The following is a 17,922-nucleotide window of genomic DNA, read 5'->3' on the forward strand; positions in this document are numbered from 1 at the left end:
TCATTTCAAGGCTTTTACGGAGGTCAAAAGTTATTTTTATCAACCAATCACAGTCCTTGAATTGCTGAATCATCCCTAGGAACGGGGTCGACCGAGCCTCCTCATTAAGATAAAGGTTTTTGTACTTTTCTTCCTCAGAGTTGCTCTGAGAAGTTTCCTAAATCACTTTTAGCCTAGGACTTCCAGCTAGGACTTTTTAAACTAAGATAAGAGTTCTCTGAGAGAATTCTAAGACGATTTGTGAATACGGGCCCAGGAGCGGGCTGCCGGAAGAGACAAATATATCTTGTCTCCAATCAAATATTCTTAGTTAAAAAGTTTTACCAGGAATTGGAGATTTGCAGAAGAGTGCGAAAGAATGAAGATTGTTGATTTTGAGGTGACCAAGTCTAAAAAGGCATAATTAAACTCCACCCCCACACTAACAAACTTTATGCAAAAGTATTCTCATTCATCTAACCGCAAGACTAAACACACAGATTGTTAGACTTCATCTGACTGAAACTTAAACAGGTGGGTGTCATTAAAAAAATTATAATCATAAAAAAAAATACACAGAATCAATTTCCTAACTGGATGATGGCAGATCTTTTACTCCAACAGTCATAAAAAAATAAAAAAAAAAGAACATGGCATAATGAACTTTATGAAGAACTATGAGATTTTAAACTATAATCTGTCACTCTTTGTCAAGAAGTTAAAAGTGGGTCATGGTTGCATCTTCTTCGCTTGGAGGGATTCTGCACTGAGGAGCGATCTCAGATTTCTTGGGTCTTGAGAAATTCTCCAATTCTCCAATCTCATCAAGCATTATGAGAAAACTCCGCAGTGCAATATGTTGCAAGTGGTAAACGACGGGGGTGGAAATAATTACGAATAAGTGTTAATTCTCATAAAGGATTTATTCCGACATAAGATTAGATTTCTCTCAGTTTCCTGCCGCAAGATTAATATTAGTAATATATTCATAGCCATCTTCATTAATTCTGCAAGTCATCTGATTGAATCTTAGTACGCGACCCCTTCTTGGTTAGTCTTATTTTTACTTCACTCATGTTTAACAGCATTACACGTCACTAAAAATATCTTTAAAAATTCAGTTTTTGACCCGAGAATGTCCCCTTTATACTGGAGCGGGAAGGAAAGAGCAGAGCAGGGTTTATGTTGCTCTGCCTGTTCTCCTCCACTGACTCTTTTAATCAGATTGCTTTCCCCGACACCCACTCGTGTTTGTTTCCCTGCAATTTCATTTTCTGCTCTGAATTGAGCATTAACCTTTCGTTGCAGCAAGTCCTGGTTAAGCAAGCAGGAAGCAAACGGCGATGTCAGGAATAGGAGAGGTTAGTAGAAAGGTTTTCTCCCATAACAAACCGCTTGACCTGGTTTAAAACGGTACTGGTCTGCAATCATAAGGACAAGCCTGCGAAAAACGAATAAATCATCAAAAGACAGAAGACATTCTGCTCAGTATTGTATGGAGAAACCTGGATGTAGAGTAAAGACAGAGATGGTGGATTTATTCATGTCCAAAATAAGTTTAATGCCATCTGGTTGGATATTTTCCCCCCTCCATGGACAGACGGACAACACGGCTCCGTTGGCAGACTCGAACACGACGTTCACATACAACAGCTGGTCATCACACACCCCCCGATAGTCTGGCTGAGTTTCCCTTTTAGTTTAATATTCAATACAGTTCCAACTGGTCAAAAAACAAATATATATTTTTTTCTTATTCTAATTATTCCATTATCCTTTCTGAAACGTACAGGAGATATGAATCGTGTCCTCATACAGTAAACTAGAACACAAATATTTGTCTATTTCAGCATGTTTTACATAAAAGACCATATGTTGTGCGTCAGGTTCAACCTGATGTGGCGCAGATTCAGTGGACAGAGTGAGCATTAAAAGTGTAAGTCTCAGACGGAGTGACAGAACACACTTATGATAATAAGACACACACATTCAAGTCTTGATTAAATGTGCATTATACATTTTAAAAACAAAGAAACTACAAAAGAGGTATCTGGCAGAATTCAGAGTAAAACCTGACAACGCTAAGACATGGAGATGTCGTCTGTAGAAATGGTCAATCTGAGCCGGTGCACATGCAAACCATTAGTGCGCAAATCCTTCTAATCATGCTCACCGTCCTCTGGCTATAAACCCCTGGGAAAGAAACGTTCAAAGTAGAATTGGCTAGGAAAAAAAATAATACAAAAATCTTTCTTGCTATCCAGTCTTTGCTTGTTAAAGTTAAGATTTCATCGTTCGTTTCAGAGATTTGTGGGTGGAAAAAGCATAGAAATAAGTACGTTTCGTTTTTTTTAAATTAGCCACTGATGGAGAAGTGCACCGACAGAAACCGGGGTTTCTTCAAGTTTTCGGTCCGTGAATACAGCGCAGGCTTGCACACACATCCTCTTTGTGCTTTAGTGTGTTGTCTTTTTAGGCACCTTTCCATACTTGGCGTCCAAGCCGAGACCTGCGGGACAGGGAGACAGACAGGCGGTGACGTTCATAAGTTCATAGGTCTGTGCTGTACTAGAGGATCAAATGATGCATTATATTAACATTCAATCAAACTGAATGAACATCTTATGGATAGAGTGGAGGAGGTGCACAAGTGTGCTACTTAGCCAAATTTCTTATTAATAAACATCTTCAAGTTAATAAAACATACCACGTGACACTGTTTTCAAACCATTTGTGTTTCATTGCCTTAAGAAACTAAAGGAAACTGAACAGACAGGTGTTCCTGTCATATCGAGATCTGTAATTACGAAACCAATGTTTTTCAAAAAGAAAATAGGAATGGGCTGGCAAAGGGTTGGACGGGTTTCCGAACATACATTTTGATTATGTGTTTTTTTACGTAACTTATTGCTAAGTATTTATAAAAAAAAAGCAAAATAGGCATAACTTTAATAACTTGCATGTCATTGAAATTGCGCATGTCGGTAGAATCATTCTTCATTCATACAAAAGGTACTAATAAACGTACAGTATTTTCCATCAAAATCTGTTTACAGCCAATTTCAAATCGTTGTCCCCAAGACAGTCTTGCATTGGAAATCTCCAAATCCTGGCTGTACGGGGGACTGGGGGCCACAACATTGCCCACATGATTTTGTACAAAAATCCTTTTGCGAATAAAAAAAAAAATTGTGCAGGTTTATATTGCGATTCTAATTTTTGTTTGATTTATTGTGCAGCACTAGAGCAAATGCATGTGATGGAGATCATGCTGAGTAGGACCTTTAAACTTTAAGGAGGAGTAACTCTAACAAGGAGTGTAACTATATCCAAGTTACTAAAAAGGTGTGCCCACTTTTGCATACTTTTGTTAAAGACTTCACATCAAGGCTTTACAACCAAGTTTGGGAGCTTGATTGATTCCAAAAAAAACTAAACAAAAAATAATAATCAAAATGATCCTAAGTGAGGAGCCTCGGCTACAAATCATTAAAACAACGCCAACATCCTGAGAACTGAACTACATTCTTTTTGTAATCATAGTGATGTCAGTGTTCTTTGACTCCTCATGCCTCTCCTATAGGAGCGCATCTGTTCCCTGTGACCTTATCCTTAGCGGGAGGGGAATGTTTTACTGCAGGATAAAGGTGACCAGTCTGATTAACTAACATTTGATTCACGGTGACTCCTCCCTCTAAGTAAGTGTAAAAGTGAAGACAAACTATTCTCAAAAGACACTAGAGGTTCTCCTCTTGTCTGTAGTTAGTCTGTAATTTTCGTGATATTAGGAGAACAAGGGGACGTTTCCAATTAGCATGATCATGTTTATTCATAAATTCTTGCTATTTTTTTTATAGGGATATTGTGTAAAGATGTTTCTCAGCCATTTTAGTATTTTCTTGTGGATCTAAAATAATGTATTATTCAACACTGACCTTTTTTTCTTGGGTACAAAATATGTTTAAGATGATTGTAAAGCCTTAACAGCATTTTTAACTAAGGTTTTATTAAAGCTGTGTACTATGCCTCGTGTTTTTTTTTTTTGAGCTGGCGGCAAAGTCTACTAGATGAACTCTTGTCACTAAAGCACTAAAGTTGTTGAATAATGAGAGGCCTATGAGGTTTAGAGCAAATGAAGATAAGTAGTTAGATGTAGACTGAGCAGGGGGAGCATTTTCCTTAAATATCCTTTAAAAAAATATCATTAAACAGTATATAAAAAAAAAAATGAGGAGTGAATCAGAGGTGAGGAAAAATGAGAATGTGTGAGAGACTGTGTGAATGCACTCACCCAGGAAAACGAGGATAGTTCCAAACCACTGCAAGGGTGTGATGATGTTCCCAAACAGCAGCACCGAGCCCAGGATGGTGAAGAACTTTCTTGTTGTCGTGACGATGGAGCAGGTGAGTGGCCCGAAATGCACAACCGTCATAAAGATGAAGGTCTGAAAGAGGATGCGGAGGATGGTACTCTTATTGAAACGATATACAATGTAATATAAGAGAGAGAGACATATACATACATGTGTGTGTGTGCATGCAGTCTTGGGTCCTACCTGTCCTAGAGCGCTGGTGAAACCAAACAGCAAAATGTTGTAGATGACACTGGGGTAGCGATCGGCAAAGCTTAAGAATTCCCACACCTCGCCTGTCCACAACACGGCTAGGAAAGAAAGCAAGCCAGAGAAACCCTTTAAGCATCCATCATTTATTTTTTCACAAACGTCCTTCTTGGACTATTAAACGCAACAATCTTTTCTAATCTGGCGTATTGTTTATACATTGTCATTTAAATCTAAAGTAAAAAAGACATTTCTGTCTCATGGCTCCATCAAAAGTGAGTCATGAGATCATGTACAGAGCGTGCTGCTCTGAACTCAGTCGAACAGACGATGCTTGCACTCGGCCGAGTCTGACCAGCTGTCTAACAGCGACTCCTGCAAAAAAAAAAAAAAAAAAAAAACCCACACAGCTCCTGAAACTACGCTGGAGCTCCGACTCCCCCTGCTGCACACCGCGCAGAACTGCAGGCTCGGGAATCTGCCTCTGCTTCTTGTCGTGGGTAACAGATGTACAGTACTTCTGGATCTCGTTTAGTGAAACATGATGCATGATGGAAGACTAATCTCTGTTTCAGGGTCAAATGCGAGTGAAGAGTACATCATCCAAAAAACAAATCTATTTGAAACAACGAACCAGTATTGATTTTACATCACATTTTGTCTGATTGTCATTTATATCCTTACACTGTTTCACTAGGTTACGAATTAGAATTACCATCAGTCAAACACTTTGTTTTTATGGCTGGGCTGGAAGTAGGGAAAAGTTAATCCAAATGCCTAAGAAACAGGTCCACCTAAGTGCCAAGTCTAGATACACGTCTTCCTCGATACCTGAGAGATGGTGCAACTAGTCGTGAAGGATTGGGCAAATGCGGTGCAGTGCGGAGTGAGATAACTGCTGAACCGGTAGAGTACTGTAATCATGTATAAATATTATCAGGATAGCATTTTTTAATCTCAGAAATATTGCCAAGGTAAGAAATATACGATCACTAAACGATGCAGAAAAATTAGTTCATCCTTTCATCGCCTCTAGGTTGGACTATTGTAACAACCTTACTGTCTGGTTGTTCAACAAATTTCAGTTAGTCCATCGAGAGCCCTAGTCCTTACTATAACCAGAAGATACAAGCACATCACCCCTATCGTGTACACACTGCACTGGCTCCCTGTAAAATTTCGTATGGATTTTAAAATACAACTTTTGACCTATAAAGCATTAAATGGTCTCACTATCTCAGTGAACTGCATCTTACGTTCCCCCACATCTACAGTCGTGGCCAAAAGTTTTGAGAATGACACAAATATTAGTTTTCACAAAGTTTGCTGCTAAACTGCTTTTAGATCTTTGTTTTAGTTGTTTCTGTGATGTACTGAAATATAACTTACAAGCACTTCATACGTTTCAAAGGCTTTTATTGACAATTACATGACATTTATGCAAAGAGTCAGTATTTGAGGTGTTGGCCCTTCTTTTTCAGGACCTCTGCAATTCGACTGGGCTCTTAATCAACTTCTGGGCCAAATCCTGACTGATAGCAACCCATTCTTTCATAATCACTTCTTGGAGTTTGTCAGAATTAGTGGGTTTTGGTATGTCCACCCGTCTCTTGAGGATTGACCACAAGTTGTCAATGGGATTAAGATCTGGGAGTTTTCAGGCCATGGACCCAAAATTTCAACGTTTTGGTCCCCGAGCCACTTAGTTATCACTTTTGCCTTATGGCACGTTGCTCTATCGTGCTGGAAAATGCATTGTTCTTCACCAAACTGTTGTTGGATTGTTGGAAGAAGTTGCTGTTTGAGGGTGTTTTGATACCATTGATGGTAGCGCTCACCTTTTCTTCTCCGGGCAAGCCTTTTTCCAGATGCTCCAAACAATCGGAAAGAGGCTTCATCTGAGAATATGACTTTGCCCCAGTCCTCAGCAGTCCATTCACCATACTTTCCGCAGAGGATCAATCTGTCCCTGATGTTTTTTTTGGAGAGAAGTGGCTTTTTTGCTGCCCTTCTTGACACCAGGCCATCTTCCAAAAGTCTTCGCCCCACTGTGCGTGCAGATGTGCTCACACCTGCCTACTGCCATTCCTGAGCAAGCTCTGCACTGGTGGCACTCCGATCCCGCAGCTGAATCCTTTTTAGGAGACGATCCTGGTGCTTGCTGGACTTTCTTGGACGCCCTGAAGCCTTAAATTAAAGAATTGAATCTCTTTCCTTGAAGTTCTTGATGATCCTATAAATTGTTGATTTAGGTGCAATCTTAGTAGCCACAATATCCTTGCCTGTGAAGCCATTTTTATGCAACGCAATCAACGCAAGCATCACCCTCCTTTTAACATGTCAAGTCTGCCATTCTAACCCAATCAGCCTGACATAATGATTTCCAGCCTTGTGCCCGTCAACATTCACAAGACGATTACTGAAATGATCTCAGCAGGTCCTTTAATGACAGCAATGAAATGCAGTGGAAAGGTTTTTTTAGGATGAAGTTAATTTTCATGGCAAAGAAGGACTATGCAATTCATCTGATCACTCTTCATAACATTCTGGGTTATATGCAAATTGCTATTATAAAAACTTAAGCAGCAACTTTTTTCAATTTCCAATATTTATGCAATTCTTAACTTTTGGCCACGACTGTACTTCAATTAAAAGATGCAGGCTGCTTGTCAGTACCTCGTATTACAAAAACTACAGCAGTGCATTTTCTTACAAAGCCCCAACGTTATGGAATAGCCCTCCAATTAACGGTTGGGACTCAGTTGGGAAACAGTCTTAGTGTTTATGTTTAGGTTAAAAAAAAAATTATTTAGCCAAGCATTTTTGTGAATAGATTTGGGTAAAGGAGCAGATCTGGGGGACTCATGGACGTAGAGTATTATGGTGAACTCGTATGTTTAGATGCTGGCTTCCCCACGCTCATTGATCACTCAGGTTTTTTGACGGTAAAGTGATTGGTTGCGTTACTTCCCAGGGAGCCCTCATGTCTAGCTCTCCCTTTTAGTTACGAGTTCCTGCTTGCACTCTGCACTAAATACACATTTACTTTATACACTGTGTGACTGTGACCATACCTAACAGTTATCCCTCTCTCTCTTTTCTCTTTCTCTCTATTTCCCTGTCGAGCTACACATGCCAGTCCTGAGCTGCCAGTGAACCATACCCCCTCTGTCTTCTGGACCTGTCTGACTCGTCCTAGTGGACTGCTTCTGGTTGAAGATCTCATCACATGGTGGTGTCTGCTTGGGATGCGTGTGGTGACTGAGGACGGTTCCATTTTACCATGAAAACCATGAACACGGTCCTGTCCTTTTTGGACTTGTGACTCCATTCACTCAATAGTTCTACCTGAGCCTCCAAAAATGAACTGGACTCCATATTACCTTCAACATATCTCCTGTCATATTTAACTTCCAGTCTTCTAACACACAGTAGGACTGCAAAACAATTCCTGCTACCCGTTTTATTCAAATGAGGATGGGTTCCCTGTTGAGTCTGGTTCCTCTCAAGGTTTTTTCTTATTGCCATCTCAGGGAGTTATTTCTTTTCTTGCCACTGTCGCCCTTGGCTTGCTCAATAGGGCCAATCTGATCATTTTGATTCTTACACATTTTCTCACATTTCCATCATTTTCTTTCAATTCTTTGCGATAATGACCACTGTTAAAAGTGCTATACATACAACACTAAACCGAATTTATTATAAACGAAAGCATTTACATTAGGGAGTTTACAGAATCATAATTATATGTTGATATGTTGATCAGCACAAACCCAACAAATAAAACTTTTCCCCCACCCATTCAATGGAGATTTCAATCTAATGAGATGGTCAAATACACATTTTGCTAAGCAACGTGGTCCAAGCCTTTACAATGATAATGAAATCACCACCTGCTTGTGAAAATCACCTGCTGGAATTTAAGCAAGTCATAGCACAAATGAATAAAAAGTTGTACTGCTGGAGCCCAATAAGAGTCTGGTTTCAGCTAGAACTCCACATTGCTCACTTATACCTAAGCTATGATGCAAATATTTGTCTGCTGCATAAGAAAGACATACCCAAACCCAGCATGAGCGTCGACCACAGATTGACATTCAGCATCATGTGATTGGCTCCTGTCTGGTGACGCGCCCTCATGTGATCCTGAGCTACACCCGTCAGGCCGTCCAGCGTCAGAGACATGAGCTGAATTTGAAAGAGGACACAATATAAGCCATACATCCTCTTCCAGACATCGAGACAGATTGTGTAAAAGTTTCCCGTTCTAAAAAAATATACTGTCAGACACAACTTCCGAAGTTGTGACGTCTGAGGGGTGTTCGAGTCAAACCTGGAGTTTTTGATTGTGTCGAATAACAGAACGCAGTTATGAGAGTAAACTCTACCTTATTTCTTTTTATAATCTCCGGCTACACTAATGCATTTAGCCCAAAATTTCACCAAATGACATTTATACACTAAATGACGCCCTTATTCAGAACAAGTTCCATTCATCTCATTACACATATGAACATTTGAATAGTTTCAGTAATCCTTAACCTCTGAGGTACCCCTGCCCCTAGTGTCAATAGTGCGTGCATACCATCAAAGAAGAAGGTTTTCTCAGTATGATGAAACTATGATCAAACTTCCTACTTTACGTCTGAAACACTGGCCTCCCACGAACTCCTTTACTGGCCCAAACATGTAGAAATGGTTTGAAGCAAGATCAGGACGTTACAAAGATATGGTGCCAATTTCTTGTAATGTGCAAGTGGTGTTTCTGTGTGAACTGTACACACAATTGCTGACAAACTTCAAGGATTGTTCGTTCGACTCGCTAAATGTTTTCAGGATCGACTACTATACTGTGCCTGAATTCTTCTGTAAATGACAGTTGATTTTAATGCCTTCATTCACTAGAAGTCCTGGTTTGACTTTACCACCCCTCATATTGACAGCAAGTTGTTTTTTTATTTGTTTTTTTAATGTAACACACAAATGAACGCAGTGACATGACCAATATCACTAACAATTTCTACTAACAGATTATGAAATCCCCCCCTCAGATGATGCATTTCTTTATACTTCAAATTTAACTGTTTCAATTCTCTTCTGAGTGTTTCAGTGTATATGTAAATGAGCTACCCCACATAAGAACTACAGAGCTGAACAATGAGCCAAAGCAGGAGAAAATTCTCATATATAAGGTCACATTAAGGGGAATAAAAAAAAAAAAAAATCGAATTAGCTTGTTTAAGCCCTGGCTAATACAAAATTGAAAAAAGGAGATGAAGAAAATATTATTTTTTTATTCCCCTCAAGCTTTGGTTTGCACACATTTTTCAAAAATTTATTATAATGAGCGTTTAATTCTGTAGCTTAAACAAAAGCAACTAAAGAAATAACATGTTGGGAAAGTGCATGAATTTACAGTCAGAAACGAGCTGTTACGGAAACTCATCAATGCCTCCTGAGTCAAGAAATCAACAGCACTGTGAATAATAAAAACAGATTATCCACCTGTGGCAGGTGTGGGCGTGTCTGCGGGAAGGGTTGGGAAATGAGCAAATTAACCTGGCACACCTGATGGCCATCTCTGCTGGGTATATTAACTATTTGTTTTCTCATCCTGACAGTGATCCTGAGTGAGTACCAGAGAGAACCTAAGCCTGTTGATATACAGATCAAAGCAGCCGAAGTTTATGAAGCAGACAGCTCGTTTCATCCTGGGCTTTTCATTCCCATTTAATTACGTGTTGCGGCACAGTCTCTCCATAACGCTAATGTGCAATCTCACCCCGAGTCTGCCACGTTCCTCGGCTCAGTCTGTTACTATCGTCACTTCACCTCACTTTATCATTCGCCTCACTTTGCCTTTACTCTATTATTTAGGTGTTGCACATGAGGGTTCTTTAATGAAGATATCGGTCATATATTATACTGTTTACATGTAAGCATTAGGATGTAAACATGCCTAGCAGGACAATATGTGATGGGGGGAAAAAAAAGTGTAGGAACTAACCAGTAACATCTCTCCAAAGCCAAACACATGTTCATCTGTGGAGGTCGAAGCTTTGTTGGGCTTGTAGAGGAAAAGGGCCACACCAGTGACTATCAGAAGCACACACAGGTATTTCGCCATGGGGTACCTCTTCCTCAGAATAGTCACACCCAGGATCATGACTGTGACACCAGGGCCATAGAGACAGAAACATTACAAATGGAGCAAAAATGAGATACACACTACAGACACATTACAACACACTGCTTCCTATAGTATACAAGTGAAATTGTTCGGTGACATCATTACAGACATCTAAAGGGCTTAGCCAGTTAAGGAAGCAGTTTATAATTCTATAACTAATCTTTATTAGATTTATAAAATCTAATAATAATACCAATAATAATAAAAATAATAATAAAAGAAAAAGAAAAAAAATAATGTCTTACCTGGGATAGGTTTACAAGATTTTCCTAAAACCTAGAAAAACAAAAACCCCAAGACATTAATATTTTCATATGTATCTCATGATCATAGATCATAAACATTTGTTGAAATCAAATAATAAAAAATAAAAAAAAAAGGCAAGAGCATTTCCATACTCATAATGAAAAGAAAACTAAACAGCTGTGTAGCATTAGGAAAAAACACTCATCAGTGAGGCTTATTGGTAAAAAGAAAATGCTTCAATTTGCTAGGGAGCATAAAGAATGGACAGGGAGCATTGCAAAAAATGTAATGTGGTTTGATGAGTCCAGATTTACCCTGTTCCAGATGATGAGAGAAGCAAGGAGAGAAGCAGAAAAAGTGGGGCATGTGTGTTATGATCTGGGGTCTACGTTCAGCGACATTAACAGCCCAAAAAACAAAGGTCTGCTGACTACCTGAATATACTGAATGACCAGGTTTTTCCAAACAATAGATTTTTTCCTTCCCTGATGGCACGGGCATATTCCAAGATGACAAAGCCAGGATACATCGGTCTCAAAACATGAAAGAGTGATTCAGGAAGTATGAGACATCATTGGCAGAGACAGAAACCTTATTCCTATTGAGAATCTCTGAGACATGCGGAAGAAGATTGTATGCAGTGATCTGAGACTCCCATCATCAATACAAGACTTTAGAGAAATGAATGTAACTCATTCGCTCACTCATTTTCTATACCGCTTTATCCTGTATTTAGGGTCGTGGGGGGCAGGGACCCTATCCCAGGAGACCTAAGGCACAAGGCAGGGTACACCCTGGACAGGGTGCCAATCCATCACAGGGCACACACACATAACCACACTCATTCACACACTAAGGGCAATTTGGGAACGCTAATTCACCTAATCTGCAGGTCTTTGGACTGTGGGAGGAAACCCACCAAGGATGGGGAGAACATGCAAACTCCATGTACACAGAGACAGGAATCGAACCTGGCCGGGAATCGAACACAGACTCTGGAGGTGCGAGACAACAGTGCTTACCACGACTCTGGCTGTAAATAAATGTTACATTGCGTAAGCTTATCGAAACAATTCCACCGAAGATACAAAAAGCAAAAGGCGGTCCAACCAAATATTAGTGTGCGACATCGCTTAGTTGTCAAAATGTTTTTAATAACGGTCATATAATATTTTTTGCTCGTCCCCCAGCCCTAGTCATGAGACACTTAATAGTTTACAAGAGACCACAATAGCGGAGAGTGGACACGGAAGAACAAAATGTATTTCCATACAAATATTTAGGCAAGTTATAAAAGTAACTAGCAGTAATTAAAGAAAATAGGATTTTTCAGAAATCAGTAATAAAAAAAAAAACGGGAATAACTGTGCGTCAAACCAAAATATGAAAATTTTTAAGAAAACTAATGCGGTGCTCTTCACTATTCGGCCAACGGTTTGATGAACGATGTTCGACTCCAACATTCATATGCGCTTTTTAAACATATCCCATTTGTGGTCTTTCTCCAGTTGACCACAGTACTACAGGATATAATGACATTCCATACAATTAAGTGTTATTTACTTTGTGGCCAGAATTCGGAGGAGAATCCAATTACAGTTGAAATGGGCAGCTGGTTTAAGCATCGTCTCTTTAGGTAGGCTTTTATTCTTTAGCACAGTTTAAAATTTTTGCTAAAAAAAACAAAAAAAAAAAACAAGATGGATCTCACATTAGTGGATGACAAAGAGACAGACGGAACGCAATATGTGCACTGACCTGGGTGGGGTAGTTGACGTACTGTAGAGCAGAGTTACTGGACACCATGGCTCCCAGATAGGACAGAGCACACACTGCATAGAGCCAGCTCTGCGTGTGATCCGGCTTGGAGCCTTCGAAAAACTGGATCACTTAGTGAAGATGAGATAAAAGAAAGGGGGGGGGGGGGGAATGTGTGAGTGGGAAAAAGTTAAAGAGGTTTAGAAATTAACGGTGATACGAGAGGGAGACTCACAGAGTCGAGCAAAAAGAGCGTTGATGATACACTGGATGAACACGAGTGTAGTGGCATAGCGAAACTTCTCCTTTTTCTCCCCCTGGCCGTAGTCTCCCCGTGTGCTGAAAAACAACAGAGGCATTGTGGGATGAAGTTACAGTTACAGAACCAGAGAGAGGCAGCAAAACCTCTTTAACACAATACAGAGAGCTTGTGAAATAAGATATCCTGAAGTGCTTACAATGGAAGGCATTAGGAACTCACACGGGCAAATCCTCGATTAGTATTAAACTGGTATGTACGAAAAAAAAATCCTACTCCTAGTTCTATTATACAGCCCCTTCCAAAAATATTAAATTCTTTGTACGTCTTTGCTATGCATTGGGTTTGAGTGTTAAACATTAATACAAGATGATGGAGCAGAATTAAATTTCCTGATATTTATATCCCTTCATCATGTGGAGCTCTCTCTGGGGCAGAAATAAGAGGTATTCTAGGACTTGTATTAATCATGGCGAGGCAGGTCATTCATAGGCCTAGCGCTGTCCTCTATGCCGGTCCCTACGTGGCTAGTCACGTGTCTCAGAGGATGACAACATGTGGTAGCCTTCAACACCTTGGTGGATGGGGCCTTAATGGAAAAAGCTAATTAGGAGGAGAAAAATCTGAAAATCCCCAACCCCCCCCCCACACACACACACACACAAAAAAAAATGGGTTGCAGATCTCTTGCATTACGCGAGTGACCTAATGATATCTGCTGTATCATCTTTTTTTTTTTAAATCGAGTCCAGACTTGTACTGCTGCTTCTTTCAGTTTTTCTTCAGTTAGTGAAATGCATCCTCCGTTGCGTTAAACTCTGGTGATTGATTTGATGCGGTTAAAACATTCCTTGCTTTCATCTGATGAAGTCAGATGTTTTGTGTTTTGAAGACATTGTCTTATTCAATAATAAAGTCTCTACGTAGTAGATTGGATGTGTTTCTCTGGGAAATTTCAGTCGTTCGGCTGTTATGATCACGAGTTACATCATCAACAAAGCTAATTTCAGACACACCCAAGACGTACTGTTCATTCTTGTAGGACTGACCTTCACATCTATCACCAACTGCTGTTTGCCTTGATGGAAAAAATATGGGTTTGATATCTGGTTGTTAGCCTACCAGCGATTTCGTTTTTTTTTTTTTTTTAAAGAACATGACAAATTGTGGTACTCCCTCCCCACCAGTGCTTATTTTGCCAGCTTCAAAGTGGCTCACTTTTCTCCCACATACTTTTTTTTTTTTAAACAACCAGTACAAGTCTTCACAGGCAAAAACTCAATCAAAATCAAGCGCTACGAAGCGTTAATTGAAATAATCAATCTGACATGGCACACCTGAGCAACGAGAAATACTGGTCACTTGTTCCAATAATTGAAAACGCTGGGAATGTGCGTGGGAAAATAAGGCATCCTCAATTGCTTAACACGCTTATATGTAAATATCTGGAAACGGAAGCAGAAATTCAGATTTATCATCTCGTATATTGATCTTGACCCAAATATCTTCAGTTTATAGAAGGAAAAAGAAAAACAGTTTGGCTGGTGGCCAAATACTTATTTCCAATACTTCCAATACTTATGAAGGGCCCTGTATCCAGTTAGCGAGAGTTCTTTAAGTGACGAAACGAAAAAGAATAAAGAGATGTCTCTATATTTAATCTCTTCTCCACTGAGCTTTCATCAAAAAAAAAGATGATTAATTTGAACCCGAGCCAAAATTGGGAATATGAATTTCATTATAGTCCAAATGCAAGCTCGTATCAGTCACGAAGAGGGAAGGAAAAAAATTTTTTTAACAGCTGGGGAAATTCATAGATACAACTAGCCAGGCTGGCACAACAGCTTTTCCTCTAGAGGATTAGCATTTCTGACTGAGTGACAGCTGTGAGGTGGCGGTTGGTATGGTTTTGCATAAATTGTAAACTCAACTATTTAAGGCAAGTAGTTGATGCACTTAAATTACATGCATAAACACGGGATGTGGGTTTGAACCCGTACAAGTTACTTAAACCTATTTTTCTGTGCTATATTATAAATCCTGTCCACAACAGCTACTGTATTTGTTTGTGTATTTGTGTATAATTAAAGACGTCATGTGAGCACTAAAGCTGCGTTTCCGTCTACGTGTTATGTTTTCTTTTAAACCTGATTAACGTCCCTTGCTCTAGTGTTTCCAGTGGATCTCCATCCTTCATCTAGACTAAAGTACATTAACCTCCACGGGAACGCTACTATAAACTCTTCAGCTGTGTAATATCCTACTCTCATAAACACCTTGTATTGCCACCTGTGCAGTCATTCCTAGCACTTTCAAACTTCCTTTGGAAAAAAAAAAAAAAAAAAAAAAACAGTTTTACTTTAAGTCACACAAGAACTTCGTGTTGCTGAGCAGAACTGAGTGAACCCATTGTCTATTTTAGGTTAAGCAGAGCTACACCCAGACATGCTTGTAAAAGGTTTATTTTGGCTCGTCACACCACGTTTCCTCACAGACATTCTTTCTTTCAGCTTATAACAGGATTACTGATAATGTAAGAGACTTTATGGGAAGAGCTGTTCTCATAAATATTGTATCACGCTCAGTTTTTCCTGAACTTATGTTTATGCGTAAATTTACTCATGTTCCCAATTGCTATGCAAGTTCCCACTGGGTTTTAAGGTTTCCTCCCATTTCCCCCAAAAGCATGCGAGTAGGTGGAAATTGTTCCTGAATTAGTGTGTAAATGTGTGTGTGTACATAGTGTTTACTTCAGGTAAAGTTTATCGAACTGGACTGGACTAGTGGACTGGATCTGTATTGTTACAGAATAAAAAAATCCTATTTTTAAATCCCATTTATCAACAATGGAAGTCTTTTTTTTCTTCATGATCTCAACAAAAGTACAATAATTTCTTATGATCCCACTTTGTTTTTCTTATTTTTTTATTTTTTTAATGATTTCATTTTTTATGTATTGTTGATGAATAGTCCTCCAGGCTTCCTTAAAGGACTTTTTTGTCTCTCATTTTCCCCTACCATCCCTGTACCTACCCAATTTTAGAGGAATGTTTTTTTGTTTCTTAAGCCACACCGTGAGCTATGAATCATTCAAGCACAAAAAAAAAACATTTAACTTAAGGAACCAGTGAGAAACAGGTGCAGATAATTACAGATAATCTAATACTAGTATCCTGGTGTACTTGGTTACATAAACAACACATTTTTAAATGCATATCTTTAGGCACTTTGAAGCTCGTCATCACAGTAAAACACTTTATATAAACTTCAATTTAAAAGATTGCATTAAGTAATGAGGGTGGATCAAAACATTTGAACAGTACTGTTTGTTAAAATGTATTATTAGGCATAAACACTATACATACGCCGACAGAAAGCTGTTAGAGTTGTGCTGTGATAGAGATACAGTCTTGATAAAACAAGTACATATTTTTTAATCTAGCCTTGTGTTTGTGGGGGTAGTTAATTTCTTAATTATTGTTCGTAACTTAAGACAATTTAGAAATCTACAATTACACTATATTACAATATGCCGTTGACGAAACAAAACAACAACAACAAAAAGAATGTAGTGAGAGAATGCTCAGTAAATGAACGCATTTACGGGGACAAATTCTCAATACACAATGGCGCAAATGTCTTCCACCGTGAAGACCGTTGCTTCATCACCGGTAATGATCCTCGACATGGTCATCCACGCCACGCTGACCGAGTCCGAGAGACTTATGGATATGAGACACACACACAGACAGACAATAGTAAAAACGTTGTGGATTGTTCTCCGACATTCATCATCCACATGTTGGCGATTGGTTTTGACCTTTTTCGAGAGTTGCGCTCGTCGAAGGTCTTCCTGATCTCTCATCGTCTCCCAGTTTCACACAGAATTTCACGTTCGCTCTTCATTCTAACAGCAGTTGCACAGCTGCCGAAGTACACAGGACGATGTCTTTTGGCACGCTGACTTATAAAAGTCGGTGCTCCTTGATGCTGTGTGAGGGTTTCTACTGCCCTCTGCTGGCGAGTTATAAAACTAGTCTCGACATTTTTTGATACCACCTCGTATACTATATAACTTTATCACTAATTCTCTGAAGCATAAAGTGAGCCACTTGGAATATAAGGTTCTATCCCAATAAAGTAAACATCTATCACACTCACACACACACTCACTCACATGGTCTCCTGGAGAATTCCGTAGTAGAAGTAACACACGAAGACTCCGAAGAAGCAGACGATGAAGCGCACTCTCTCGTTCTGCCAGAGCGACGCTTTCACGCCGCCTTTCCCCGCCACCATGCTGTCGCTCAGTAGCGTTAATCCCGGTATCGACACCGACACCGAGCCCGAGCGCGAGCTGGCTCCACTTCCCGCAGCGCGCGAGCTCGCGTCCTGCTCCACTCTCAGGCTGGCACGAGCCCTTAAATGATGACGCGCTACGGTACCCTCACTGTGTACACGTGTGGTGTGTGTGTGTGTGTGTGTTAAAGACGGTTTATAAACCTCGCTCCTCTTCTCTTCAGAATATTATTATTATTATTATTATTTCTTGACTAACCGGCGGATGTGTCACAGGGTCCTAAAACACATTTCTGGTCATGTTTCCCGCAATATCAGCCCTGTGCCTTCACCTAGACTGTATATCCGCCAGGGAAGTGTCTAAAATTGTCCAGATGCTGATTAAAATAATAATCGCTCGCTTTCCCGTTTCTGCGGCTCTTTCGGTGCTGGGGTGTTTTGATATTTAACGCGTCAGACCTGTAGGACCTTTAGGACCCACAAGCCGCTGTTAGGTAGCCGAGGTTTCCGCCTGATCCCTCACAAGTTCACGAACGCAAACACTGCGCAGGAATTATTCCTGTCATATCGTTATCATGGAGTAGTTTTAGTATTTAAACTTCTAAACCGCTGAGTCATTGTATTTCTCT

General features: G+C 39.7%; 1 protein-coding gene across 1 annotated transcript; it reads right to left on the minus strand.

The window, feature by feature from the left end:
• Positions 1-1,496: 1,496 nt before the first annotated feature.
• slc35b1 (solute carrier family 35 member B1) lies at positions 1,497-17,758 on the minus strand. Its single transcript, XM_053515210.1, has 9 exons — positions 17,172-17,758; positions 12,971-13,074; positions 12,736-12,866; positions 10,977-11,007; positions 10,549-10,709; positions 8,603-8,729; positions 4,536-4,642; positions 4,271-4,424; positions 1,497-2,488 (listed from the first exon to the last, which is right to left on the minus strand). Exons 1-9 carry the CDS (start codon positions 17,291-17,293, stop codon positions 2,436-2,438), a joined length of 990 nt encoding a protein of 329 aa, XP_053371185.1. The 5' UTR covers positions 17,294-17,758; the 3' UTR covers positions 1,497-2,435.
• Positions 17,759-17,922: the final 164 nt, after the last annotated feature.

The sequence above is a fragment of the Clarias gariepinus genome, chromosome 16 (genome assembly GCF_024256425.1).
Source record: "Clarias gariepinus isolate MV-2021 ecotype Netherlands chromosome 16, CGAR_prim_01v2, whole genome shotgun sequence".
NCBI lineage: Eukaryota > Metazoa > Chordata > Actinopteri > Siluriformes > Clariidae > Clarias > Clarias gariepinus.